The sequence below is a fragment of the Trichoderma citrinoviride genome (assembly GCF_003025115.1).
Source record: "Trichoderma citrinoviride strain TUCIM 6016 unplaced genomic scaffold BBK36scaffold_14, whole genome shotgun sequence".
Taxonomy (NCBI): Eukaryota; Fungi; Ascomycota; class Sordariomycetes; order Hypocreales; family Hypocreaceae; genus Trichoderma; species Trichoderma citrinoviride.
The window spans coordinates 224,750-251,642 of NW_020194722.1; the positions used below are offsets into that span (position 1 = coordinate 224,750).

Consider the following 26,893-nt stretch of genomic DNA (forward strand, 5'->3'; position numbering starts at 1 on the left):
TTGTGTCTGAAATCTGGACCCGCGGGTCGCGGTCGTCGAGCTGGGACATCCGCTCGACTGGCAGTATCTGCCGGTGTCGGCAGAGCGGCGGCCGGGCCCATAATGGGAGCCGCCGGGAAGTAATTCGCTCTGCCCATAAGGGCGATAGGAGCAAGGGTCATTGAGAACTGAATGTTCTGGATGAAGGAGTTTGCTCCGCCGTTGAGGGCGACAGGAGCAAGGCTCATCGAGAACTGAATGTTCTGGATGGTAAGGCCCTCCTAGGAGTAAGTATTGTCGAGAGGGTTTAATTCCAAGGAATTAATATTATGTCTGAAGTATGAAGTAGAAAGGGGATGGACAGGGCAGAGGACAAGGGGGACTTCTTGTTTGAAATCTGGATCCGCGGGTCGTGGTCGCCGGACAGGTCTGTCCGGAGTTGGTGTCTCTGCCGGTGTCGGCAGAGCGGCGGCCGGGCCCATAATGGGAGCCGCCGGGAAGTAATCTGGTCTGCCCATGAGGGCGATAGGAGCAAGGGCCGCTGACAAGTGGATTTGGCCCTCCATTTTTTCTTAGAAAAGAAAAAGGGGGGAGGGGGTTTTAAGAGACGGCAGAATATAAATTAGGAGTAGGTATTGTTAAGAGGGTTCAATTCCAAGGAATTAATATGTGTGAAGTACAAAGTAGAAAGGGAGTGGACAGGGCAGAGGACAAGGGGGACTTCTTATAGGAAAGACAGAGGGCTGCGACACGGAGGCATTCGAAGACAAGGCATAATAGAGTTGTTGTTCGCGTCCGTCCGGATCCTTCTTCGGAGAGAAACCTCGGATTCAACAACTCTAAATGATGTACATTTTCGTGGACTTGATTCTGGTCGCCACTTCCTTTTCCTTTCGGGGACTTTACACGCGAATTCGCGTATTGCCTGCGGACACATGATTCGGCGCCTTATTGCTGGACATTGCGTCTTTGGATTCAACACATCTGGCCGGCGGCTACTTTCACGTTGTTGGGTATCTGAGACGCACTGTTGGCCTCATCAACAAGAGACAGCACGACCGTATCCAGATGCCTTGCAGGCGATCAATTCAGCAAAGCACTATTGACATGAGGACTATTACGAGGAAAGGGCAAACGACCATGGCTTAGGGGAATTGCGAGATGAAGTATCAACAAAGCTAAAGGGGTGAGGAACAGCCAAGCGCCAGATTTCTCTGTGACGGAGTCGTTAGAAGCAGCGAACGTAGGCGGTTGTGCAAGGAAAGGTGAGGGCATGTAGAAGGAGTAACGTATGAATGGTACCTGGTTGGTAGTGGCAGCTTTGTAATGTACCTCGATGTGCTTGAAGCACTGTCCTTGAGCTGGCAATCAAATCAGCGCCTGGATATGACATTTCAAGGGACAAAAGAAACTAGGATTTGGCAATGAGGAAAGGGGGCCGCTTATTGAAGATATAGAGGTCGGACAAACGGTACGGCAACTGTGCGTTTGGTGTTTTTATATGATGGCATAACTCGCAATGGTCCGGACACGGCCTGGCCTCTTTTTGTTGGACATCAGCTCCTTTTTTTTATCGGAGGCGGCTGCTCGCATGCTGGTGCCAGCCGGAGATACGGGACTTACCACCAAGGCCATCAAACAACAGACATTACATACACGATCAATTGCTTTGCAGGAAATTCATTCGGCGTATTAATATCGGCACAATATGATATTGCGTAGATATTCAGGAACCATTACGGACTGCAGATTGCTCCCAGCCCGGGGCGTCAGCCTCAGACGCTGGAGTTATGGCTAGAGAAACTTGATTTCTTTTCTCTTTTCTTCTTCTTTTTGGACATGTCACTTGGGCAAAACAGATCTAAACAGATGTTTGCAAAGTACAATAGGGTATATTTTTGCGACTGTCTACCGTATCCGAAAACTCCAAGAGACTCCCACTCTGCCGTGACACACCCAGATGGCTGAAGCCAATTCCATCCCCCTAGTCGTCCTCATTCGGATTGCGCATCAAAAGAGCCGGGTTGATGAATCCTTGGCCCGGGATGAAGTTATCATTGCCCGGGGCCGGGGCCGGGACCGGGGCCGGGCCAGCTGTCGGTGGAGGGAGAGTGATAACCATCTTCTCGACCCAGCGGCGCATTTCTGCAGCCGGCAAATCCCTGGGAAGGACCCGGACATTGTTTGTCGAGTGCGGGTCGTACTTCGGAATGAAGTGGCCACGCCGAAGATGGTCGATGGCATTTTGCTCCGAGTTGTAGAATTTGACGTCCATGCAGTGTTTGCACTCCGCGAAGGGCTTTCGAATCGGATGGCCCTTAACCGTAGCCGTAGCCCCAGGGTCAAGACAGGCGAAGACTTGCACCTGGTTGCCATGTTTGAGACTCGTATGGCGACTAAGCTCATGCTTTCCCCGGAATCCAGAGGGGTATTCGTCACACAGCTGGCAGAATACCCTCGGACCCGCGGGTCGAGGTCGCCGGACAGGTCTGTCCGGGCTGGGTGTCTCTGCCGGTGTCGGCAGAGCGGCGGTTGGGCCCATAACCGGAGCCGCCAGGAAGGAATTTTCTCCGCCCACGAGGGCGGCGAGAGGAGCAAGGGCCATCGACGAGAAGTGAACGTTTTGGATGGTGAAGCCCTCCATTTTTTCTTTCTTTTTTTTTTCTTTTAAAAAAAAAGGGGGGATTAAAAAGATGGCAGAATAATGATTAGGAGTAAGAATTCTTAAGAAGGTAGAAAATCTAAGGAATCAATATTATGTCTGAAGTATGAAGTAGAAAGGGGATGGACAGGGCAGAGGACAAAAGGGACTTCTTATAGGAAAGACAGACGACCAAGAGACGACACAGAAGCGTTCGAAGCAACTTAATCCGGATGCCGTGGCACTTCAAGTCAAGACAGAGACACAGAGAAAGTTTGAAAATTTGAATGAGAGAAGTGTGATAGCACAAAGTATAATGAAAGAGTCTAAGCGTGGACGAAAGAGGGGGGGGGCTGTGAGGAAGACACGGACGATGCAAGAGGAAAGGTGAGAAACTTATAAGTTGAAGCCTCTCTATGAGTCCCAGAGGGGCGGCGTGGACAACTCGGCCAATCTAGGCCAGGCAAACGGCCATAGACCGAAAAGCCACTTTGAAAGCTTCTTACGCAAAGGTTTACGAGAGGAAGCTATTGGAAGAGGCGGAAAGAGGAGAAACAAGCACATGATGTAGGTGCCAGGAACGCCTCGATGGGAGGGAGGGGGGCGGAGGGCGGTGGGCGATGAGTGAGTGAGTGAGTGAGCAAGGCATCGATGTGAGGACGATCAGATGGACGGCAGTTCCTGGTATGAGCCGCAAGCCAGCTGGCACATATGCCTGTCCAAACAGCATGATGGAACTTGGGGAGCACACAAACCTGGGAGGAACTGCAAGCACAAGGCCCCTGTCTCTGCATTAGCTGAGAGGTACTACCGTCCAGGGTCTCCGGGATGTCGAGGTACAAGCAACGCTCGCCGCAAGGCGATCGGATCAGGGTGCCTTGGCTGCTGCAGGTCGTCGTTGGCGGTATCGGGAATCGTACGGCATCGGCGGCCAGCTGGTGGGGCTAGGAGCAAACGACAAAGGCAAGCCACTACGGAGGAGAAGATCCCAATACTCGACTGAGGTTAGCCTTGAGCATGAGTGTTTCCAATCTGGACTGATGGAGGTACTCCCCTGCCGCGTACTGCCGTGTAAGTGTCATTGCCGTGTAAGTGCGTAAGTGCTTGCAAGCGCGCGACCCCCCTTACCTTTCTCGTCAAGCCCCTACGCCCACACTGAGCCTGAGCTACCACAAACAAGTTCGTGGGAGAGTCACTTATGGCATTCATCTGGCTGTAAACGCGAATGGCGTCTGTATCTGAAAAGCCACACGGAATGGTTCCTCCTATGTCTCTCGACCTATCGGCTGCTCTGGTTCAGACTGATAAAGAAATTGTTGGGCTGTGGTTCCGAAGTTCCGTGTTAGTCTTTCTACGTGCTTTGATAGAGTTCGCAAGCCCACTCGTAGTTCAATTTGAAAGAAACAGTTTCATTTCTGGTATACGCTGCAAAACGTCCCATCAAAATCGTTGGTGGCGCAGCGGGGAGATGCAGAAGGGAAGAATGCCATTCACTCCCACGCACTCGGCGCGGTACAGAGTACAGTCCGCCTTGAGACGCACTCAAAAGACGCTGTGCTCGTCCGCGGAGGCTACGCGGTGCAGATTCGACACCGTGAGAGCCAGCTGCTGCTTTGCTTAGTTGGCCAACAAAGTACGACCACGCTTGGATCGGTGCTAAGAGCGAGGTGCAACAGGGATCAAGGAGGGGGGTGCCGCTGCCGAGCCCTGAAAGTGGGTGACATGGGTTCTTCTGAAGGGTACATACACGAGACGATCCACATGTCACTTTGCTCAAGCTATAATAAGCTTCTTTTGAAGAACTTGTGGCTTTTGAGAGAACTTGTGGCAACATGGCGGAAGATGGGCAATCTTTCGTCCACGGATATGACGGGAAATCATCTTCCTACAGCAACTTTGCAAGCGTCTCAGCCTTGCTTCGTGAAGCCACCGATACACCCCGCAACCGAGCAATGTAACTAAGGTTCGTAGATTCCAAGTTTGGCCTGCTTTGCGCCTCATCTGGACGTAATCTGTAAAGTCAGTTTGTGTAAGTGAGACTTCACGATGCTGCGCTCCAGTAGCTTCCGATCTCGCCAGCGCGGCTATGATCCCACAAGTTCCTTCATAATCTCATCATCACAAAGTCAAAAGAGTAGCCAAGGAAAAAAACAGGCATCCGCGCTAGCCAGTCTGCTGTGTGGCGTGAGCAGAATGTCGGCTCGCAGCTCACGGCGCCAAACGGAGCAATGGGCTGGAGGGAGCCTGCTCGTCCTACCTACCGCTCTTGTGTGTATGCGGTGTAGATGTACGGCGTATTACGCACGTCAGAGGTGAGGAATCAAACTCTCCTAGCAGAGTACGTGGAAGCTCAGAAGGAACTTGTCTTGTCACACGTCACGAGTAAGGAAGAGCCGCAGCAAAAGAGCTCCGGCGCTCTCTCTTTGGCGCGCACTGACGAGCCGAATCGGGTCTTCGGTGAGGTGCTGGAGGAACCAGGGGGGCAGCATGCATTCGGCCTTCAGTGAGAAGGATCGCGTACCTCACAGGCAGCGAGTATATGTGTAAGCAGCCGGAATTTGGGTTACAGAGGGTTTGTCCAAGGGGTAAGCTGCGCATGCCTTCTAAGCCTTTGCCCCCAATTCCCGTTTCTTTCTTGACTTGCACGTAACACAAGCTCTATTTTTCCGCTCGAGCGGTGCATCCGTCGGTCAGTAAATCCTCCTGACCGAAGCAAGGGGCGCCGCAGAATCGAGCACAACAGCGCAGCGCAGCACTGCCTGCCCCCGGCGTCTGTTGTTGGCTTCCCAAGGGGGAGGCTCTGCCGTTGTGAACACATATGAGGTTGATGAGAAAGTGGAGACAGACAATGACAAGCAGACAAGGTTTGTTCTAAGTAACAGCATATCCCAGGTTGGCAATTGGGCTTTTTGGCACTGGCGTCTGGCAAGCATGGGTAAGGTTTCACATAGCGCTGGAATGGCCTATTAGACTGGCGCGAACCTGGATAATTGCTGGTTCAGACGGCCCGTCAACGAGGAGGCGCCGCCACGACACGAGGTTAAGCGTACAGTAAGGCCGGTTTTGCCTGTAGGAGGCTTATACTGTGCCACTCGTATGTAACAAAGTCTAAACAGCGGTCTTGCTCAACAACTGCGTGTAAGTCCGGAATCGCGGCGAAGAGCGAAGAAGACTCTGAAGCGGCCTTGGGTGCAGACCGCAAGTCGTCCGGCTCCCAACTACACCACCTCTTTGTCCTTGCTACATGTAAGCACACCTCATTGGTACCTTAAGAAGTTGCCTCAAAAGCCGTTGGCCAGTTCTCGCGGCCAGCCATCTGGCGGTGAACTCGCTGGCCTCTCATCCGACATTTGGCTGGACAGATGAATGTCTCAATTGATTCGTGACTGGGCTCTGATGGCCTTGTGTGTGTGTGTGTGACCGGGGAAGACGGATGATGTCTTGTGTTTCTCGGGTACCTGGATTGAAAGGCCAGCTGATGAACATGTACGAGGGGGACGCACACAGATGAGCCTCAACCTGCGACTTACAACATGCAGCCTCGCCAGCTTGGAACGACATGCGGATGCTGTGCAAGGACGGGGGAATGCTCACCTGCCCACAAACTCAAGTACACACCCTTGTACTTTGTACGACAGAAAGTATACACATGCATGTACTCTGATCTTGTAAAGCTAAATGTAGTACATCACGTCTGGGCAAGGCAGAGGGCAGGTTAGTAGACGCCTCATGCCCAGAAACGGACAGTCGGCATGAGTACATTGTAGCCAAGTCGGCATCTTTCGGTCTTTGTCGGAGGAGGAGAACGGGAGGGGGGTTTCGTAGAGGAAGAGTGTGGCGGGCTTCGCTGGCACGACCTGACAGGCCGCAGCAGACGCAGGAAGCAAAAGAGGCGAGAGAAAGATGTGTGTGCATGGATCAGAGGGCCCGGCCGCAGTCGCTAATCGCGGCCTGGCTTTCTGTAGGGATTTCGCCAAGCCGATGCCGATGCTGGGGTCGAGGGAGGATCGATGCGGCTATTGTGGGCATTTCTGCTGCAAGGGTTGACCGGTTCGGGTCAACGGGTGTAACTGTCAGTGTTCCTCCTGCTTTGTTTTTCTGCTATTATTACTTGATTTACGTTTTGCAGACCGAGTTCAGTGGTGCAGTAGTGCTGGCCAAGACTCCTTTGCCTTGACTGATTTGATTCCATGCTGCACTGATTCAACATAAGGCCATGGCCAAGCGAAACACCCTGTCTCTTCGATTTTGGGGGTGTGTCGTTCCTCTCTGTACCTTGGACAGAACAATGACATGGGATCCGGAGCCTACTCCGTCTTCCCTCCCTGCTCCGTCTTCCCTGCCTTGCTTCCCTGCTCCAGGACCCTGACGCCATTCAGCTCGCAGGCCCTTCCACTAGATCCAATACTAGTACCATGCCCGTTTTCCTATCGCTAGTGAACATGAAGCGGCTAATAAGTGCTGAAGCAGCCAACATCAAGGCGACCGCGCTTCAAGCCAGTCAGAACCCAGTGAATGAATGAATGCCCCCGGCCTGCATTGGTCTAATGCTTGCAATGCGGCAATCAGCCCTGTGAGATGAGACAGAAGCAGACCGCTACTCCGAATGAAGGCATTGTGTAGAGTGCTATGCCATATCCCGTATGTATCTGGAGATGCTCGCAGACGTCTCGAATCCCAATACACCACGCACCTGTCGGCGAGAGAAAGAGGACAAAACCGTTATCATCGAACTATCCCAAAATAGAGCCCTCACTGTCAAACAATGACTATTACGGATTTGCTGAACCCAGAATTGACTCTAATTTCCGAATATGATTACACAAGTCTAGGTTAGGACCCTGCTCAAGGGAGCCAAGACAAGACGATGGCCTTGCGCAACCCCAGTCCCTCGATCCCGCCAAGCTACGGTACGACAGTATTCCTTCGCACAATATTCGCTCAAGATTCCATTCCACAAGGAGGATCAGAAAACAAGAAAAAAACGTGGGTTAATCGCCAGGGAGGCCAATTAACCCGCGCAGCGCTTAACCTTCGAACCCCTCCCTGCAACTGGCCCAAGTTGCTCACCGGCAAGAATGTTTCTGCCTCATCAGGATCAATGGGGAATCCTGTCAATTGCCGATCCTCGTCTCGTTTACGATAAACGACGATGAAGTCGATGATTGTATCACATTTGTACAAGTACGAACGAGCACAGAAACTGGAATCAGCGTGCCACATCAATGGTTTACGTACACGCATTCATTCCCCAAGAAGCGCGATAAGGCAAATATTCGTGTGGATAGCTGAATCCTTCCTTGCTGCCTTTCTAGTGGTGACATATCGCCGCCGTCTGGTGATGTATCATTGTCACAAGCAAATTGACTGATACTTCTGAGCGCAACCCTGGCGCTTCTGCTTCATGCTCTACTGTAGCACCACGACTCGCGCCCTCCCTCCCTCCCGTCCGCACATACATACACTAGCTGGCATTAGCCGTGTCTCATCCGCCAAACAAGGTACGCGATCGCCAACCCGCGGGGCTGACAGCGGCCTTGGTCTGGAGAAACGGCCCCGTGGCACTCTAGAAGACGTCTAGAAGCCCGTCAAACTCCAGCCCCCGGTCTTTGGATCCCATCGATGGCTCGAGCGCAATCGGAGGGCCCCCAAATCCTAGTGATTCACTGATATCAACATGAGATGATTACAAACATTGGATAGCGCAAGGCATTGTTGTGCCGTCTGCTCCGTATTCGGTGTAGGAGCGAGCGCCCAGAGCTGTAGGTTGCTGGACGGACGGGCTGCTCAATCGTCATCCGGGAATGGTTTCATCATGATGAACGTCACCAGCGCTGTTCATCGGGGATCGAAGTGAGCCGACCCTCCCCTTCCGCGTTCAGCCCCGGCGGGAAGCCTCTCCGACCTCGCCATCACGAGTTAGAGGCGAAAGAGGCGAGATTGATGAGTCCTTGGGGGTCTGTCAGGTCTTGGCATCAGCACAGAGCTTGTTTGATGCACCGCACGTACAGGTGACCCTTCTTGTCCGCCATGTGAAAGTTGATAGTGTCCTTCTAGCCTACACAATGACGACTTGCGCGTTTTCCGCGAGCTCAGTCTGCTTCGTCTGAGCTCAACTAGGCTGTGACTCAGGTTGCCGTCGACTTGCATGATGCTACTGCTCTTCCTACTTCTCACAACCCCTAGTGATGCATCACAATGGATGTCATGCATTGGCCGAACAAGTTCTCAAAGGCAAACACGTGGAACTGTGGCAGAGGCAGGGTGAAGCTGCTCTCGGTCAGAACTCTTTGTATGCATGTCTCAAGCCGTTACAGTGGCTGCATCGCTCCCGCAGGCGTCAACCCCAGCCATCAGGCACCCGAATTCGCTGTGTCCTGTTTGGGCGACGGACCCGTCAACCCCTTCCGTCATCTGCGGATGCGCTGGAGGGCGAATTCAGCTCGATGATGATGCAGGGGTGCAGCCCTCAGGGCTGGAAAAGGCTGGAAAAGGCTGGGTTGCCAGCGTGGAGGTTCATGTTGGCAGTCAACTGACCACTGCCAGAGCGGTTTAGCCGGCCGTGGACTGCATACGTACAGCCCCCTCCTGGAGAGAGGCAATCTGGGGAAGTTCGGCTGTTTGGTGGTGTCTGGTTTGCTGTCTGGCAGCGCACCTCGCCGACATTTTAGCCTCGGCAATCAGTTGATTCTCCATTGGCTGGCCGAGGAATGTCAGATATTGTAGACACATAGCCTGGTGAGCATCTCGGGTCTCTTATCAGCAGTCGGATACATCCTTTGTTCATCATGATAGCATTGCCACGGCGCGGAATTGATGCCCGTGATGCGGAAATGAAGAGACGAGCGGGTGTTGACGGCTTGACAGCAGCTGAAAGACCTGATGAAACGTCAATTGAAGCGAAGCTAATGCGTCTGACAGCACATGACCCTGGACGCGATTGGACGCAAGTGACAAGTTGAATCGACAAATATCATTGATGAATTGCTCGGAAAAAGCTGTAGATTGTATATCTTGCAAGGCAAATTCGTAATCAGGAGGCTCTGTTGCCTCTGTTGATGCTCCGCCAGTCCGTTCTGCGAAGCTTTTGGTGATAGGCCAAGCACGGGTGGGATGACGATGACGATGGCGACGGCCGGCAAAAGCCCGGCAGAACAGCCGACAATGACACAGTGACCTCAACTCGATGACAATCCGCCAGATCGCCAAACATCCCAACAGATAGCTGCGACTGCTTTTGAGGCTCTGCTCCTGCGAGACACGAGGCCGTACTATGGCATGATGCGCCGTCTACAGCTAACGCTTTTGGCAGCCCTGCCGCTGTGCAGGGCCAAATCCAGGGCCTTTAGCATCCACGAGGATCTCCAGGCGTTTCCCCAGGTAACATATCCAGTTGTATGGAGTCATGTCGTTGAATCTAAAGTCCTGACCGAAGCACCAGTTCGAGGTCGTCTTCTCCGACCGCTTCATCTCCGAGAAAGATGCCCAATCGCTGCTCGAATACAACATTGAACATCCTACGTACTCGGCCGACTTCTCCCAGCCGACAATCAGCGATGCGAGCGACAGCCAAGACCGCCACCAGCACGATGGGCACCACTCACAGGCCAGCTCGCCGCTCACGTACGAGCTGATGAACATGCCGCCGCATCGCTACCTGTGCGCCATCCCCGTCATCGAACCCCCCAACCCCGAGAACCAGACGGCGACGGAGCTGGCCAAGGCCGAGGAGGCACGCGAGCTGGGCCGGGCCGCGGCGAGCGGCTGGAACCTGCTCAGCCAGCTGGAGGACACATGCCTCTACTTCATGTCCGGCTGGTGGAGCTACAGGTTCTGCAACAACCGCGAGATTGTGCAGTTCCACGCTCTCCCTTCGACGCCCATGGGCAAGCCGCCCCAGCGCGATCCCCGCGCGGACGAGTACATCCTGGGCCAGGCATCTCTCCCCGGAGACTCGGAAGTGGACTCAGAATCAGACGGCAAATCCCCGGTGCCGGCCGAGCTCCAAGTGAAGGGCGATCAGCGATACCTGGTACAGAGGCTGGAAGGGGGAACCATCTGCGATCTGACGGGGAGGCCGCGCACCATTGAGGTGCAGTACCATTGCGTCCCGGGCATGCAAAGCGACAGAATTGGATGGATCAAGGAGGTCACCATCTGCGCATACGTCATGGTCGTGAACACGCCGAGGCTATGCGACGACGTTGCTTTCCTGCCGCCGGAGGAAAGCAAGGCAGATGCGATTACGTGCCAGCTCATCACCGACGATGAGGAGGAGGCGCCTCCGCTGCTGGATCAAGAAGCGTCTGGCATGGGCCACGAAGAGGTGGTGCAAGGCGAGCACTTTCTCGCGAGCCACGACTCCCCACTCACCGTCGGCGGCGTGCTCGTAGGAGGGCGCAAGTCTCTATCCGCGGGCGACAAGCCCGGCCAGCCTCCCGTCATATTGGCGCCCCCTCGAAACTACATCAACAGCCAGCAAGCCGCGGAGCAGCTCATCCAGGTGCTCATCAAGGCGGCCAGCAAGCAGGATGGCGGCCAGATTGACCGAGTCAGCAAGGAGAAGCTCGAGCAGCTGAACCTTGACCCAGACTTGGTCGAGGAATGGGAGGGGGAGTTGAAGGAGATGGCAGGCGACAAGGGGTGGCAGCTGGAGATTGTGGGCGACGTGAACGACGTCGATAGGCACTTCCGGGGATGGTTGGACGAGGACGACGAGGCCGAAGGCGAACATGACAAGAAGGCGCAGCAGCAGCCTCCTGCGGGCAAGGGAGCCAAGGAGAAGGAAGCCAAGGAGAAGGGGAAGAAGAAGAATGGCGGCACCAATGAGGGCCGCGGGAAGGGAAAGCAGGAGGACGAAGGGAGCGAGGAGCAATTTTACAAGGAGGAATTATAGCCTGCTTGACGGCGAAGAAGTGACTGGCATGATTTCCTTCTGTTTATCTTTTTTCTGGCGTTGCAGATATCACATCAGCATTGTGATTCTTTCATCGGCACTGCTGCTTGGCAGCACAGCAGTGCCCTGTGGCAAGTACATTGATACCTACCTATATAGCCGTCGATATGAACACAAATGGCATTGCGATTCTTGATTGCACTCCTACTTCTCCTTGGAACGCCCCCCGATATGTGATTATGTGATGGACTGAATCAGTGCTCTGCCATTACCGTACCTAGAGGTGTCTACGGAGTACGGCACGGCCTTTCTTCTCTCTCCTTTGTTTGTTTTCTCGCCAATCTCGAGCCATTGGCCATCATGAATCTATTATCGCATGTCACACATATGCAAGGGGAGAAAAACATCAAGACCAAGTCGCACGATTCTAATGCCAACTCGCTCTTCGTCTTGTCCGTCTTTTGAGCCGCATCCACGTGTGCCGTGTATCGTGTATCGTGAATTGTGTTACTAACCGCGAGCAACACCGCGTGTCCCACGATTTTGCCCCGTCAGTAATCCCCAGTTATCGCGAAGAATCCCGGAAATGCGGACTCGTGGTGCGGCGCTGCAGATTCTCCATGCCTGTAATGATGGAATTTTTTTTTTTCGATACCTATTTTTGTGATTTCTTTTCTTTTTTCTTGGTATTTTATTTTCTTTATTTCTCCAGCTGTGGCCGGGGTTCGCAGACTTGTGGGTTCTTTTGATGCGTTGTTTAGATCGTGCATGTACATGGAGCCATGGGACAGCTGTTGCCTCTGTCTGTCAAAAGCATCCGTGCGTGTGTGGATTTTTGGTTAAAAAAAAATGGACAGCTGTTCTGTTCTGTTGGGCATGAAGATGGACGAGTAGGTGCAAGTTTCATCGGCGAGGGTCGCTACGATGGATTGGGTATGAATTGTGCGTTTACCGCTTTTACGGACAAGGATGCTTTGACCGTTGGGCAAGGCGGTGTCGAAAGAGGGCTGACGACAATGGATGGACGGGTGGAAGTGGCGTTGCTGATGGTGTTGTGGACGAGGCGGGCATTCGTTCAATCATTGCTTGTACAATGAAGCGGTGTCTCAATGTCAATTGAGATTGTACTTGTACATGAGGTGATCGTGGGAGAAAGTCGAGCCGTTCAAAGCTGGTTGACCGTCTTTCCTCGGTCGTCAGAGCCATTGTTCGCGGCCCTTGTTCGTTCGAGATGGGCGCAGCAGCAGGGCAGGGGATAGTGGAGGAGAGGGGAATGATCGGTGTGACTTGCTTGCTTGCCTTGCTTGCTTACGGTTCGTGCGCGGCCCTGTCTCCATTTCTGCGACATTGTCCTGTACAGCGCAGTGCAGGCGACGCAATGCCGAGCTTGCAAGGTTCATGGCATCTGCATGAAGTGACGGAAACGATGGACGGGTTGTCGTGGCAGAGCGAGCTGAGGCTTATGTTGAGTTCCGAATACAGTCTGTAGCTAGGGCCGGCAAGACATTGGTGCCATTGGCGGGTATAGAATGAGGAGACCATTGTCGTTGACCGTCTGTTTGAGTGTATGTACTATCTGCTGTTTGAAGCCTATCCCGGACATGCGGTATGTCGGAGTAGGGTGGCTTGACTTCAGCTTGTATGTACGATTCCATGAACCGGACCTTGAGCATGGGTTCACAAGCAAGCGACATCACATCATCGCGACATGCCTAGGCGAGAGAGGAGAAACGAAAATCAGCGAGCGAGATACAATTGGATTGACGCAGCTGTGCAGCAAGACCCCGGTGGTTGAGCGACGAATCATTGCCGCCGTCGCGGTCGGCGCGCCACGATTCGGGCGTTGGACGTGGCGTCTCTGCGTTTGCGTTGTCTGATGGAGTAAGATGGAGAAGATGGGCCTCGGATGGAGTTTCACTAGGCGGGAGCCGCAGGGCCGGAGGAGGCTCCAGCCCGCGGGCTCGGGAGATCCAGTGATTTTTTTTTGGGGTGGAGAGGGAGACGGGAAGCCCAAGTTTGGATGGATTGGGTTGGATTGGTTGCGATTAGTATCGGCAGCGGAATGTTGAAGACTATCGTGATGTGAGCCTCTGCTATGAGCCATCAAGAAGAAGACGACTGAAAGAGACTGAATGAGGAACGAGTACAGCAGGGAAAAAGCGCGTTTGACGCCAAATGCGGTCCTGCAGGATGCATGCAGCAGCTCCCCACTGCATGGCCGCAGGTTGCCCTTTTCTGACGGGTGCCGAGCGGTGTTTGGAGGGCTTCGATTTGCGATGAATCGGCCCTGTGTATTCTGCAGATGAACGCTGGACGGGATGGAGCAGGCGGATGATCGCCCTGAGGCCTGGGATGGAGCAGCCGCTGGTGGGCTGAGAGGTGAGCTGCAGCTTCGGCGTCGTTTGCGTCTGCGATTCTCGTCCATGGCGGAGGAAAGGGGCTCGGATCTCGGGAGCTCAAGGTGTGATGAGATGGGAGTTGATGCGTGTCGGATAAAGGCGATGGAGGAGCAAGTGGCATAAAGAGGTGGCGGGCAAAGGTGGATATCGAGGGCGGTGCTGCTTGACCTTACCTTAGTGAGGTACCGGGTGACATGTCCTTGATGCACTGAGGCTGCAGGTTCAAATCATCCGGCGCATGAACCGCAGCAGATGATGGGAGACTCAGCTCAGCTGATTCGTGCCTGGCGACGACTGCTGTCTCTCCCAGCAACACTACTACCTGAGATTCACACTCCGCATCACCCATCATCAATCGATTCCAATTCGTGTTCCGTCTTCCACGTCCCTTTCCATCCAGCTTCCTCACCTGCGCCGGCCAGCGCTAACAGGCTCCGGCCCAGGCACTAGCGCCCCCCCTGTCCGGCCCTGCAGGCAACTCGCAGGCCACTCACAGGCGCTATCCCGCCCAAGGAACCGCCCGTTTACGGAGTAGCCGCAGTGCTCAGCGTGCTAGAGCGCCCTAAAGGTGCCCCAGAGCCCCAGCTTGGCTGTCCGTACCTGAGCTTGTCCACCCACCTCATCTTCACCTCAACCTCCAAATCTCCCATCATCTCTCTACCTTATCGACCTGACGTTATCCATCCCTTATTCTCTCTGCCTCACCACCAGAACCAGCGAATCCGCATGGACGGCGCTGTCCCCTCCCGCCTCGTCTTCACTGCAGTGAATTGCATCCCGTCGCCCTCGTCTCCTGACTAGCCCTGAACCACCGCCTGATACCGTCCTCTGTGCCTCTTGTCGTCTTTCTCTCTCTCTGTCTCTCTTTTCCTGTGGTCGCGTCACTCCTCTCGTCATTCCTCGACTCTCCACCCTCATTTCTCGCCATCCAGCCGCATTCCTACCGCTCTGCACTGTCCTCCAATTGTTGCAGACACGAACTGCTTGTTTATCTCTGTGTCGCCGCCTTGCGTCTTTACTGATCATCGCATCGATTTTCTTCTTCTCTTTTCCCTGCGACAATTGTGGACATACATAATACGAACAGCCCTTAAGCGAGTTTCCAGGACGACGGCATTTCCACACCCCCCTTGCCTCGCCTTTTCAAGCTGCCACTGCCCGCGGCCGCCCTGTTCGCATCTCTGCCTTGTTTCCTTCTCTCCTTCGGCACAAGGCGCCTGCTTCTGCTCATCCATCTGGCCTGGAGCTGGACCGTCACAACACCTGGACCCTGTGCCTTCATCAGCAACATCCGCACGCCTGGCCGGCTCCTTGCAGACGCTCATCGCGACTCCGAACCCCCTTGGACTGTGCTCGCCGCGACATGCCCCATCACGACGCCGCCTCGCGTGCCTGATTCTCAACGCGACAGTTTTGCACCGCGTCCTGCAACCGGGAGCTTACTCTGCCAATTCACTGCGTAGAGTTTGGCTTCACCTAAGCACTAGGCACTGAGGCCCAGTAACTTTGACTTTGATGCGGGCATCAGCGCCATCCTCGAACGGCCCGTCTAATATATACCACTATTCTCATCAGTTAGTATATATCTAGCCACTGACATCTCTACCATCGCCTCGGCCGCCTCCTTTTTCCACATCGCAGCTACCTAGGGTGCTGTTATATACCAATTTCCATCATGGATTCGTCTTCGAGAGCCTATCAGAAGGCTCCGGCTCACCCTCGAACCGCATCTCGAACTTCCAACAGGTCGTCATCCTCACACGCCCGAACGGCGTCTCAGGGCGTCAGGAGTCCTGCTCCTCACTTTGTACCTGCCCCCCAATTCTCCGACCATCCGACACATCGATTCCACCATAGCCCCTGCAACAAGCCTTTGCTGTCGCCTCGATCTACTCCCAGGAACACCCCTCCGCCCATTCGAGAGGGTAGCGTCGAACCAACCCGCACGCAAGCCGTCTCGAGTTTCCTGCAGGAGAAGCTGCAGCGGGAACGCAGGGCTGAGAGCGACAAGTTCAGTCAGAGCTCCCTGTCGAGAGTCAACGAGGATCTCGGCGCGTCAGTCGAGCTCGGTCGTGTTAGCTCTCCCAGGAGGAGGTCTGTGGCGGCCTCATCGGATGGATCGCGGCCCAAGTCAAGTGGTGGCAGCGGCATCGAGCTCGCCAAGAAACCAGGACTGGGCGTCAAAGACATGGAACATGTACGTCACCTGAAAAGATATATCCTGGAGCATCACTTCACGACCTCAATTTGTGACTAATGCATCAACAGGTCATCTCCAGCCTCCACAAGCAAAACTTCGACCTGAAGCTCGAATTATACCATCGCCGCGAAAAGCAGTCATTGCTGGAAACGAGCATCGAGAATCTGGAACGAGACAAGCGCCAAACCGAGGAGATGAACGAGACCCTGCTTGACGAGCTTGAGAAGCGCGACAAGGCCGTCGAGGAGGCCGTTGCTATGATTGTCATGCTCGAGGCAAAGGTGGATCAGCTGGTCCAGGAGCGCAACATGGTCATGCAGGTTGAGCAGGAGGGCTACTTCTGCCCCCAAGACATGGACCAGAAATACATGCGTCCAACCCTCCAAGTCCCCAGCGACGACGCAAGCAGGCGAAGCGAGACTTTCAAATCCATCAACCGCGTGCCGAGCTTCCTGTCCGAAAAGAGCGAAAACACAGAAAACCTGCGCAGTGTCTATCTGGGAGTCAAAGGCAGTGCGCTCAGCCTCGCGCGCGTTACCGAGGGAGCCCCCGATGCGGATAACGGCCCGTCTAACGGCCCGGGCAGCCCGACGTTGAGCGTCCTTAGCGAGAGTTCCTTTGCGAGCGTCTACGGCAAAAAGAGCCAGGACAGCATCTTCCCGCCGCCCGTCGACCAGCCCCTCAGCCTGGATAGTGCCGATGCCGATGTGCAGAGCTTGTCCACGGGCCGCCGAGATGCAACCAGGAAATCCTCCCTGTCTGGATATCCGCCCCGAGCGGCCAGCGCTAACCACTTTGTCGGCGGAAGCCGCTCCTCGTTGGGCGCCCGCCATTCCGTCTCGGGCGCGGTGGACCAAGTGTCCCCCCTGCAGCAGATTGAGAAGCTGGGTAGATCCCAGAGCGTGCTGCAGGAGGGCTTCCGTCCCGTCGCCAGCCAGGGCCGAGATCGACGGCGCTCACAGCCGCCTCCCACCCTGCGCAAGGTCATGACGGATGGTCCTGGTAGCATGCGGCTTCACGATCCAAACTTCCCGCCCACCCCCGACACGATATCGACTTCGACGCTGCACCGGATGCGCAACTCCAACGACTCCCTTGCCAAGCAGGACAGTCGGAATGACAGAGCTTCGGTGGTGTACAGTGATTCTGATAGCCAGCCTCTCCAAGTCTCCTTCCGGAACAAGCCCAGCCACCTTCGCGGAGACGCAGACAAGTCGTCGAGAGGCCCCACGCCCATGCAGCGCCATCACCGAGCCGCCAGCGAGAGTACCTCTCAGAGGAAGGAGAACCGATGGGACAGCACCGACTCCTCCGACGACCATTCGGATGCCCGCTCGCATCGCTCCAGTCTTGATATCTGGATGCGAGAGAGCACTAACCCCAACGGAGGCGCCGCGGCGTCGGATCTCTTTAGCCTTCCCTTGAGTAAGAAGTCACAAGGGATTGACAATGATGCCGACTACATCCAAGAGCTGTTTTCGCTGCGGCAATCCCTCGTTACCAATACTGCTCCGCCTCCACCGGACAGGCGGTCGAGCCTTCATGCTCGAACATCATCAACGACCTCGTCCGTGCGAAACTCGCCCAGGACTCTGACCCTGACGAGCACGCCAGAACAGCCCGAATATTCAGGCCACTCCAGACGGCAAAGCGACAGTGTCCAGATGATGGGCGAAGTCCACACCCCCGCCCAGTCTCCGTCCATTCCTCAGCACCCGCACAGCGAGAAGAGGGCCCAGTATGCCCCCGTCACCGGACCGCGGACCGCGTTGAACAGACTGTTTCGTCGCTCCTTGGTTCCTTCGTCGCCATCGAGCGCCCCGTCGAGCGCCACGCAGACCACCTTTGCTGATGCCACCAAGGCCAACCAGGGCGTGAGCCTGCAGCCTTGGCTGAACAGCGATACTGCGAGCGAGCTCGACGATCGTGCAGGAGCTACGCCGCCACCGATTATGCTCAAACCCCGGCATATGAGACGAAACACTATTGGTGTCGACGCCGCGCCCACTTTCATACCCTCGTCGACTAGTGCTCCGGTGCGCCTTTCGGATCTGGTTGTCAGTGGGCGAGATTCGCCCAACGCGAGGAAGCAGGCGGTCGAGCCAGCTCCGCCTGCGCAGTCGGTCATTGGGACCAGGAGAAAGTGGTTGCCCGGCTTCTCAAGGGCCGGCAGCAGCCTGAGAAACAGAGCCAGCTAGAGGCTGCGCTCTGTGACATGAACCTGCAGCACGGCTGCATCACACACTTTCCTTTGTCAGTGTATCAACATACGATATGCATCATGATAGACAGAAGCATCTTTGCCTCTGTCTATGCACCTCGACGGTTTTTCCTTTTCTACTCCACAAGAGACCAGGGCATACAGCCATCCTCTAACCTTCTCTCCTTTGCTTCTTTTCCTTTTTTCTCTTCTTTAGCCACAGCATGGCGCGGGGGTCTGCAGTTGCGTGTACATATGTGTATTTTGTTACTGGCACGGCACATTACGAAGAACAAGGAGCCCCACAGGCACCAGTCATGATTTACTTTAATGGATGAATGAGACACAATCTAAGACATCTCTAGTTGTTTGCCTTGTTATCTTGTGAGACTTTTTTTCTCTTTTTGGCTGTGATGTTTGAAGAGACAAGTATTAGCAATACATTTATAATCTGGCTGTATGCATTATATTGATCGGGGAATAGCACTCTCTGACCACAGATAAGGGTCTTTTGTTGTTTTGGAGACTCTAGCTGCTCTGCGAAGAATGAATTCCTGTGTTGAGAGAAACTCTGTCATCTGTGTCATTGTTCCCCAAGAAGCTGGGACAAGAGTATGCTATAGCCTGACGATGGAGGTCTAATACCAGGGAATTTGTCGAGGTCTGTCCCGGGTATTCTAACCTGCAGCATGATGTTGAGTGCATTCTGACCTTCTGAGAGTTTTGCTGGGTCTTTGCTAGAGATTGCTGCTTAGCTACCAGTTCATTCAATCAACCATAGCGAAGTCTGGTCACAGAAGCTTAAGCCAAGCTGGCTGAATGTAATTGGCAGTTCCCATAATTAAACACACGTTTCAATTCCATGCTCTTAGATAACATGTACCTTGTCAGGAGAGTCCTGGCGGTGACATGAAGAGCTAGGAAATAAGCTTATACTATCAGATTATGCATAAGGCATTATCAGTTTCTCGCCGTCCAATCAAATGCTGCTTGTGCTTATTCCGCTGATAGAAGCAGTCTTCAGGAAAAAAAACCCGCCGTATGCTTGGAACTGGGCGGATAACCATTTTGGTAGAGCGTCTGTCAATCTGAGACGTGCGGAGTTTTCCACATCCAGCTGCTGTCTCTTCTCCTTTGGAAGGGCAAACGCGCACATAAGAAGCAGTCGAGTCCATACTGCATATTTAGGAAATAATGTACGATCAGCTCTCATCATTTACTGCTTGCCAGCACTTGTATCTCGAGTACAACATGAGAAGATTGCCACGACAGAAAAAACGTTGAAATGATGTTCTTTTTTCTCAGATTCGCCCCAACCCCGGCGCCAGAAGACCCAGAACTTATATGCATATACCCATCATCACCACATCTTTTGCCAGTCTTTGCACAGTCCAAAGACGGAGCGGCAGAATTTACCGTATTCGGCTATGAAATTCGTGTGATGCCATGAGCCCATGGCTGTGTGGGCAAGTCTGGCGTCGGGATGGTCCCAGCCTCCTTTTCCATTCCTGTTGAATTTCTTTGTTGTTGGGCTGAGGCACAGCAAAGTTAGTAAACGTTCGCCAATCAGAATTATCGAAGAGAAAACTACAAGAGACAAAGCGTACCTGAAGCCGGTGATGGGAAGAATCAATACATCGCCAACGACCTTGTTCTTCCCTCCGTCATTGAGACCCGAGAGAGCATTCCATCTCAGCCCATCGTGCTCTTCGAGAAACCAACTTGTCGCTTGCGTAACGGCCACTGGCCCCGTTCGCGTAACCGGATCATAGCGCAACTCGGATAAGCTAACACCCGGGGTATGCGCAGCCCTGTGTCGGGCCTCTGCCGCCTTCTCGGGTACGCGATCGAGGAAATACTGGAGTATAGGATGGCTGGGAGCGGACGCCAGAGCCCAGTTGGTGAGCTGGACGGGATACGTGTAGGACGTACGCCAGTGAGCGTTTGTGTCTGGGTCTGTATCGCACTCGATGCCCCAGATGGCGTTGACCGGCTGAGGCTGCGTGGGGTCTTGCGGCGCGTGTGCTACTCCGTAGGTTTTCCCAGTGAGTTCATCAGTCCATTCTGAGAGATCGGTCGAACGAATCCATTGGGAGGGATGTTGGAGTGGCCTCGTGTCTACATCACCATACTGATGTATAGTTAGCCACGTTGAGACGAGAAATGGGGGTGGTACTAGAAGAAGGACTTACAATGCCCCCGAACCATTTACACGCAACGATGCGGAAAATGTCAACCTTTTCCACTGGCGAGAAGACTTCGATAAAGTCCGTCGTCAAGTCATTTTCAAACTCCTCCATCAGATCCAGGACTCCGTCATTGTCCCAGAGGAAATAGGCCATGGGACTGGATCCGGGCGGAGGCGTGATGGCGTATGTCAACCACTGCTCCACATAGGACAGAATCAACTCCTTCGTGCCGTTGAGTCGCGTGGTGTCCCATTTCTGATGGACCAGCAGTGGGATGTTGGAGAAGGGAATATTTCGCCTGGGGTTTGATGCAGCTGCTCTTGAGGCTAGTTGGGCTGCTTCGATGATGGTCTTGGGTGGTGCTTGGTTTGTGTCAAGCCATTCTGGGGGAATATACCATGCTGGGAGGCAAGTCTGTCAGTTTAGATTCTTGCAGTATCAAGCGATGATGCGTAGGGGGATTCAATGACTTGTGCTGAGGGTTAAGATATTGTTACCTCCTCCTTTGCCCCTATCGAAAGTGTGAATGTAGTTGTAAGTCAGGGGAAACCGCTGGTACAACTGAGCCTCGTCCACGATCCGTCTTTGACCAGGCTTATAAGCCAACAGAGTCCATACAGATACGAGAAGTATGACAGCAGACAAGAACAGCGTCCGTGGTGTGACCCTCAGCCCTCGACGTTGAATACGCACGGAGAAGGTCTTGGAGAGGAATGCCATCGTCTCCCGAGTTGCGGCTGGGAAGAAGGAGCAAGACAAGAGATGCAAGACAACGAACACCTCGTAAGTAAGGCATCAGGAGACATGGTCATATACATTCACATACGAGGTTGTAGGGGCTGACAGATTACTAATTTCAATGAGTTGCCAGCAATTATTTTGTCGGATGCCCCTGGTTGTTGGAGGCGATACGCGTTTTCCGTCACCGTACGGTTGCCGTACCCGCTGAAGCAGCTACCGGTTCTGGCAATACTTTTTCGGTATCGGCCGTATCAGACTTTTTGGAGGCGATTCCCGAGTCTCGGTTCAGTTACGAGCAGGCAGTGGATTGCGTATAAGCACTATATAATGCCGTGTTTGATGCCGTTGGACTTGATGCAGTGATTAAGCATCTACAACGTCCAAGACACCGGAGGAGGGAGGTTCCGTGGCAAGTGAAAGAAACGAGGACATTTCTGCTTTGGTATGTCTAATGACCAGGTTCAGCATCGAGGTAGTCTTTCGGGCTACGTCTCATCTGTTACTTGCGTAACTCCGTATGTGGGAGACTTGTTCACGTTCCCTGTTGGCCAGTTCATGATGGACAGCTTCGAGCCACGCGTCTTATGGATCCAGGGTCCTCGTCTGAATTTTCCCAATGGTGGAGCTGCTGTCAGATTATGCACCAATCACTCTTACCTGGCCTTTTGGGCTTTCGTTATCTCCTTTTCTTCTCTTCCTGGAAGCTTTAAACTGTTTCTCATATTGTACATTGCTGGGAGCCTAGCCTTGAAGGAACCCTGTCTGACCCATGCTCAACTCTAGTCTCCGCTGAGTTGACGACTTGAAGCTGCACATCCACATATGGTTTGGTCAGACAACAGTCATCAATTGCTAAAGTAGGCATTCCCTGTAAACTCGACGAAGTTTTGTTGTCAGAGACATGCCTTCTCTGTGTCTACCTGTCTTCAATGCCTGTCTTTGACGCCAACAGCTCAGTCTCGCTTGGTATTGCTTGTTTGCAATTGGTGGTTATATGTTAGATCGGCGTCTAATGGCTGTTTAGTGGAGTTGCTGTGTTAGATGATGCACCCTGTGTGTTTCCTTTCGTGAGAATAGCCCGACTACAAGTGAGCTGACGGCCTCGGAGGGAGGAACCCCAACGTGGGCTGAATCATCTGAGTAATGATCTTCTGGGCAAATGCCAATCAATTTGAGATGAGATGAGTACATATCTGTTTGATCAGGAAACGCAGCAATTGTGTATGTCATGTAGGACCACGCAAGGTACTCCGTAGGGGAGAGTGCTTTCCCTTGTGAAAGAGCTCCCTTTATTTCTGCCCAGAAGCTGCAAGGCATGCACCTTGGGGCCGAGATCATTGCAAGCCCCCTCTGGCGAACCCCCAGATCTTGACCGACGGAGAAGGCTATAGGCCGTTCTGGCATGAAGTTATGAGAAATACCTTTTACGGTGTGCAGATTGCGGCCCTTGTAGTAGTCTCTTCATAGTCAGGCATCTGGGTTGTAGAATCAAAGACGGCCTGCTCAAAGGCGTGGTCTTGGCGGATAGGGATAGCATCCCAGTTACTGTTTGAGATGGCATTTCTATGGCGCGCTAGGTCCTCAAGCCTTTTGAAAGAAACGTTATGGATCAATCTTTGCGTCCATGATGCTGCGGGATTGCGAACACCCCTGTGAACGGCATTCTGACGGCCACCCTAGACCGGGGCTTGACGATTGCCCTAGACTCTGGCCTGGATGTTGTCATATGTAGGTAGAATGAAGTAAAGGTACCTTGTCCACCATTGTAAGTATATTGGTTCCTATCTGGAATATCAGGGTCGTGGTCGTTTCACTAAGACCAGCAATTGAATCCAGCTGTTCGGTGTCGGAAAGGGTATTCGTTCAATCAGCGCTGTTAGTAGAAGTACCCCTGGACTTGTTATTCCGTACTGTTGTTACTGTTTCGCCCCCCCTCTTGTGCTTTCTACTCTCCCTTGCTTCTGTCCGATTTCGTTTCGCCGTGAATTGACGTGTGCAGTCTCCATGACTTCAGACTCGATCCAATAGCATGGGCTGCCACCGGCAGTTGTGCATCCATCCAGACAATGGCTTCACTGGCACAGCTGGTATCACGTGAGGACTGGTTGGCGCGGCATAACTCGAGAGAAGACCAAAACTCCACGCCAGTACGCCTTTTTGTTTCGCTCTCACCAGGCATGTTGACCAATGGGTTTATAAGAGAGTTAAAGCACTGCAATTCTCAACAGCAGAGAGGCAAAGCCGCTCAGCAAGGACCTTGTCCCGATAGGGTTTGGTTCCAGAGCCCCCCTGGCCTAATGGCTAAGGCGTAAGACTTCTAATCTTAAGATTGCGAGTTCGAGTCTCGCGGGGGGCTTTTTTGGCCCTTGTTGCGATTTTTTTTTATGCCTGGTGTCACGGGAAGACGAGCCAAATACAAAGGAAAAGAAGAACCGAAACGGTGTTTTTTTTTTTTTTTTTTTTTTTTTTTTTTTTTTTTTTTCCAAATTTTGCTCTTTTTGATGGGTTTTCTCTTTCTTTTCCTTCCCTTTGTTTTGTCTCAAATGAGATCACCAGGCCTGAGGGCTGTTTCTGCATCGCTTCCATAGGTATCATGCGACGCCTTCACCAGCCCATTGAGCCTTCGTACATTATCGCTCGTTAAGATCGAAATGTAACATTCATCCTCATTCGCGATAAACAGAGGAAAGGGTTTGCATTTACGCTGACTGGATGGAAGTCATTGTCACTGTGGAAAATTGGTAATATGGGGACAACAGATGCGTGGCATCTTTGGGCTCTTGGGCTATACGTAAGGTATGCTCATGCACAGAGCATGGCATTTCTTTTCTTAACCATGGTCCGATGCCTATCTCTCCCTCCCTAACTGGCTGTCCAGGCCAATGGCGAACGAAGGGAAAAGGTGGACGGTCAGCTCGCCGTCTGTTTCCGATCAACACGTCTTTGGCGCGCCTATGATGCCTCGAGCACGTACCTCGTCCCTCACACTCCATAGTAGGCCGCACAAGCTTCATCTGAGCCGTCAAGGCCGTGTACCGCCTCCCTCCGGACAGCGGAACAAAGCTGAGTTCTTCGCCTGTGCTCCGATTTGACGGAGCGTTCGTGGGACAAGGCCTGCCCAACACGCCCCAAAAACAGTTGGGAGCGGGGACTAAAGTGCTTGGTGGCGTGCGTAATAAGGCTCCGATCAGATACAGCCAACCAGAGCCCGCAGCTGGGACGCAAGAGGCTGATTGTGGATTGTCCGGAGGACGGCGCTGACAGGGGTTTCGGGATGTGGACCGGGGCAATTACGATGCCGAGCATCTGACTTACACGGGGCGTGGCTTGTTGATTGAGGAACGGGGGGTCTTTCGCTGGTAACCATCTCCGGAGGCTTAAATACTACGGGATGGCAGGATGGATCCAGAGTTGGCATATCGCAGTCAGAAGCCAGCTATATTGCTCATCCGGTTGCAGTCTGGATCCCCGGGAGAAGGACTGGCCAGTTGCACCAACCTACACTATATCAACCACACAAGAAGAGCAAGCAGCCTCCATCTCCTCGCGGCACCAAAGAACATCACCACCGCCAACAGGAAGAACCGACAAGCCAACAATACACAGCATCACGGCCATCATCAGCGTCAACTGCCACACGCGCCACAATGGCCGCCAAGCGGACTGTCCTCATCTCTGGCTGCTCCGACGGCAGCCTGGGCTCGCATCTGGCCCTCGCCTTCCACCGAAACGGATGGCGAGTCTTCGCCTCAGCCCGCAACCTGTCCAAGATGACGCAAGCCCGGGCGTCGGGCGTCGAGGTGGTGCAGCTCGACACCACCGACGACGAGTCCATTGCCGCCTGCGTGGCCCGCGTCTCGGAGCTCACCGGCGGCTCGCTCGACGCCCTCGTCAACAACGCCGGCGCCGGCTACTCGATGCCCGTCCTGGACCTCGACTTGGCGCAGACCCGGCAGCTGTTTGAGCTCAACGTCTTCTCGCTCATCGCCGTCACGCGGGCCTTCTTCCCGCTGCTGCTGAGGTCGCCCGGCGGCCGCGGCCTCGTGGTCAACAACACGTCGTGCATGGCGCTGCCGCACGCCTCCATGCCCTTCTCGGGCGCCTACAACGCCTCCAAGGCGGCGGCGGCGAGCTTCAGCGAGGTGCTGCGGCTCGAGCTCGCGCCCTTTGGCATCAGGGTGACCAACCTGGTGACGGGCTCCGTGCGGTCGACCTTCCACGCCAACGCGCCGCACGTCTCGCTGCCGCCCGCGTCCCTCTACAACGTGGCCAAGGAGGCGGTCGAGAGGTGGATGTCGGGCGCAGAGGCCACGGCCACGGGCGCAGATCCCGTGCAATGGGCCGAGGGCGTCGTCAAGGACCTCAGCAGGGATAGGCCGCCGCTGTGGGTTTGGCGAGGCAAGCATGCCATGGCGGCGCGGATTGGCTCCTTCTTGCCGGTGGGCACCCTTGATGGTGTCTACAAGAGCAGGACCGGCTTGGACGAGGTATCACGTAAACTCAAAGAGCAGGGCGGACTGGAGAGCATCTTGAAGAGACTGTGACACAGCGTTTGTGGCGGCTTTGAGAGGGGAGATTTCTACGGTGAAGAAGGAGAGGAGAGTTTTTGGTGATGATGCATTGGTTTGGAGCGGAGATGTGCTTTTGAATGTTTCGTCAGGCAGCATTGAGGGAATCGGGCCGCGTGTGATGTCTACTTATCTGCCATTTACTTCTTTTCTTCTGGTGTTTTTGTTCCCCTTCATCACTTTGTGCTCCTTCTTTAGTCTGACATGAGAAGTTATATGTGTGAGTTGCTCCTATGCCAAGGGTCACATGAGCTATACAGAGATGGCCATGAAAGCATGCCACCCCCCTTTTTCTTTGCTGGCTGATCTTCGTCCCCTCCTCCAGCCACTATTCACTCTCCGAAACCTGCAGTGAGGTTCCACGTGTGAAACAGCTGTGCTTCTCCGACACTTCAAGGCACATTTACAAACGTCAATTGACGCGTGGGCGTCCTTTGTGCGTGCCTTGGACTTGTTTAGCCGTCTCTGGTGACCGTCCAGTCTCATTGGAAGACTGACCTGAGCAATGCCTCCGGCACATTTGCCTTTTGAACCGAAAAAAAGGATTCGTCTGACGGCAGATGGGCACTTAGATCCTGCGTCATCACTCCGGATGCATATCTTGGCAAGCCATACTCTATGCGAGCAAAGGGGAAACAAAGGCGTGCTCGTCTGGTGCCAATGCAGTTGCTGCAAGATATGCCTGATCCGACTCCATGCCGTTCACAATGGCTGGGCATGCTAATAAGCTTCAGTAGTCTCGCCAAGGGCTTCCGAGCACCGTGGATCTAGACCCAGCTTTGGCAGAGTCGTGCGACGCCGGGAGGGGCACTGTTTTCTCCGTGGCTGCTTCGCTTCCCCATATGTACCCCTACCTTGGGGGGGGGGGCCCTTACCCGTGTTCTTGGTGAAGATACACGACGTCGTCTTACGGATACGGGGAATCACCATGGTATTCGTAATTTGGGATGCGCATGCGGAGACGAGCAGGTGAGCACTAAGGTGGCCTTTGTAGGAAAGGGGAGGAGAAAGCCCGGTGAGACAGTATCCTGTGGGAGTCGAGGGTGTTGGTTTGAGGGAAAGATGGTCGGTGTCATTACT

The 26,893-nt window shown here is 53.9% G+C and overlaps 5 protein-coding genes and 1 non-coding gene across 6 annotated transcripts; 4 read left to right on the forward strand and 2 right to left on the reverse strand.

Moving 5' to 3' along the window:
• Positions 1 to 1,963: 1,963 nt before the first annotated feature.
• Positions 1,964 to 2,623, reverse strand: BBK36DRAFT_1144126 (hypothetical protein; the record flags this gene model as incomplete). Its single annotated transcript, XM_024893650.1, has 1 exon — positions 1,964 to 2,623. The coding sequence occupies one exon, from the start codon at positions 2,621 to 2,623 to the stop codon at positions 1,964 to 1,966; it is 660 nt and encodes a 219-aa protein (XP_024746382.1).
• Positions 2,624 to 8,818: 6,195 nt separating this feature from the next.
• Positions 8,819 to 11,516, forward strand: BBK36DRAFT_1162366 (hypothetical protein; the record flags this gene model as incomplete). The annotated part of the gene is made up of 3 exons (XM_024894436.1): positions 8,819 to 8,912; positions 9,933 to 10,000; positions 10,062 to 11,516. 3 exons carry the CDS (start codon positions 8,819 to 8,821, stop codon positions 11,514 to 11,516), a joined length of 1,617 nt encoding a protein of 538 aa, XP_024746383.1.
• A 4,074-nt stretch (positions 11,517 to 15,590) lies between these two features.
• BBK36DRAFT_1162367 (hypothetical protein) lies at positions 15,591 to 18,313 on the forward strand (the record flags this gene model as incomplete). The annotated part of the gene is made up of 2 exons (XM_024894437.1): positions 15,591 to 16,112; positions 16,184 to 18,313. 2 exons carry the CDS (start codon positions 15,591 to 15,593, stop codon positions 18,311 to 18,313), a joined length of 2,652 nt encoding a protein of 883 aa, XP_024746384.1.
• Positions 18,314 to 19,675: 1,362 nt separating this feature from the next.
• On the reverse strand, positions 19,676 to 21,224 carry BBK36DRAFT_1162368 (glycosyltransferase family 32 protein; the record flags this gene model as incomplete). Its single annotated transcript, XM_024894438.1, has 4 exons — positions 19,676 to 19,847; positions 19,923 to 20,446; positions 20,508 to 20,905; positions 21,002 to 21,224. 4 exons carry the CDS (start codon positions 21,222 to 21,224, stop codon positions 19,676 to 19,678), a joined length of 1,317 nt encoding a protein of 438 aa, XP_024746385.1.
• Positions 21,225 to 23,528: 2,304 nt separating this feature from the next.
• BBK36DRAFT_t167 lies at positions 23,529 to 23,601 on the forward strand. The gene has a single exon. It is a non-coding gene; the product is annotated as a tRNA-Arg (tRNA).
• A 1,291-nt stretch (positions 23,602 to 24,892) lies between these two features.
• Positions 24,893 to 25,789, forward strand: BBK36DRAFT_1144130 (NAD(P)-binding protein; the record flags this gene model as incomplete). The annotated part of the gene is made up of 1 exon (XM_024893651.1): positions 24,893 to 25,789. One exon carries the CDS (start codon positions 24,893 to 24,895, stop codon positions 25,787 to 25,789), a length of 897 nt encoding a protein of 298 aa, XP_024746386.1.
• Between the last annotated feature and the right edge of the window lie 1,104 nt (positions 25,790 to 26,893).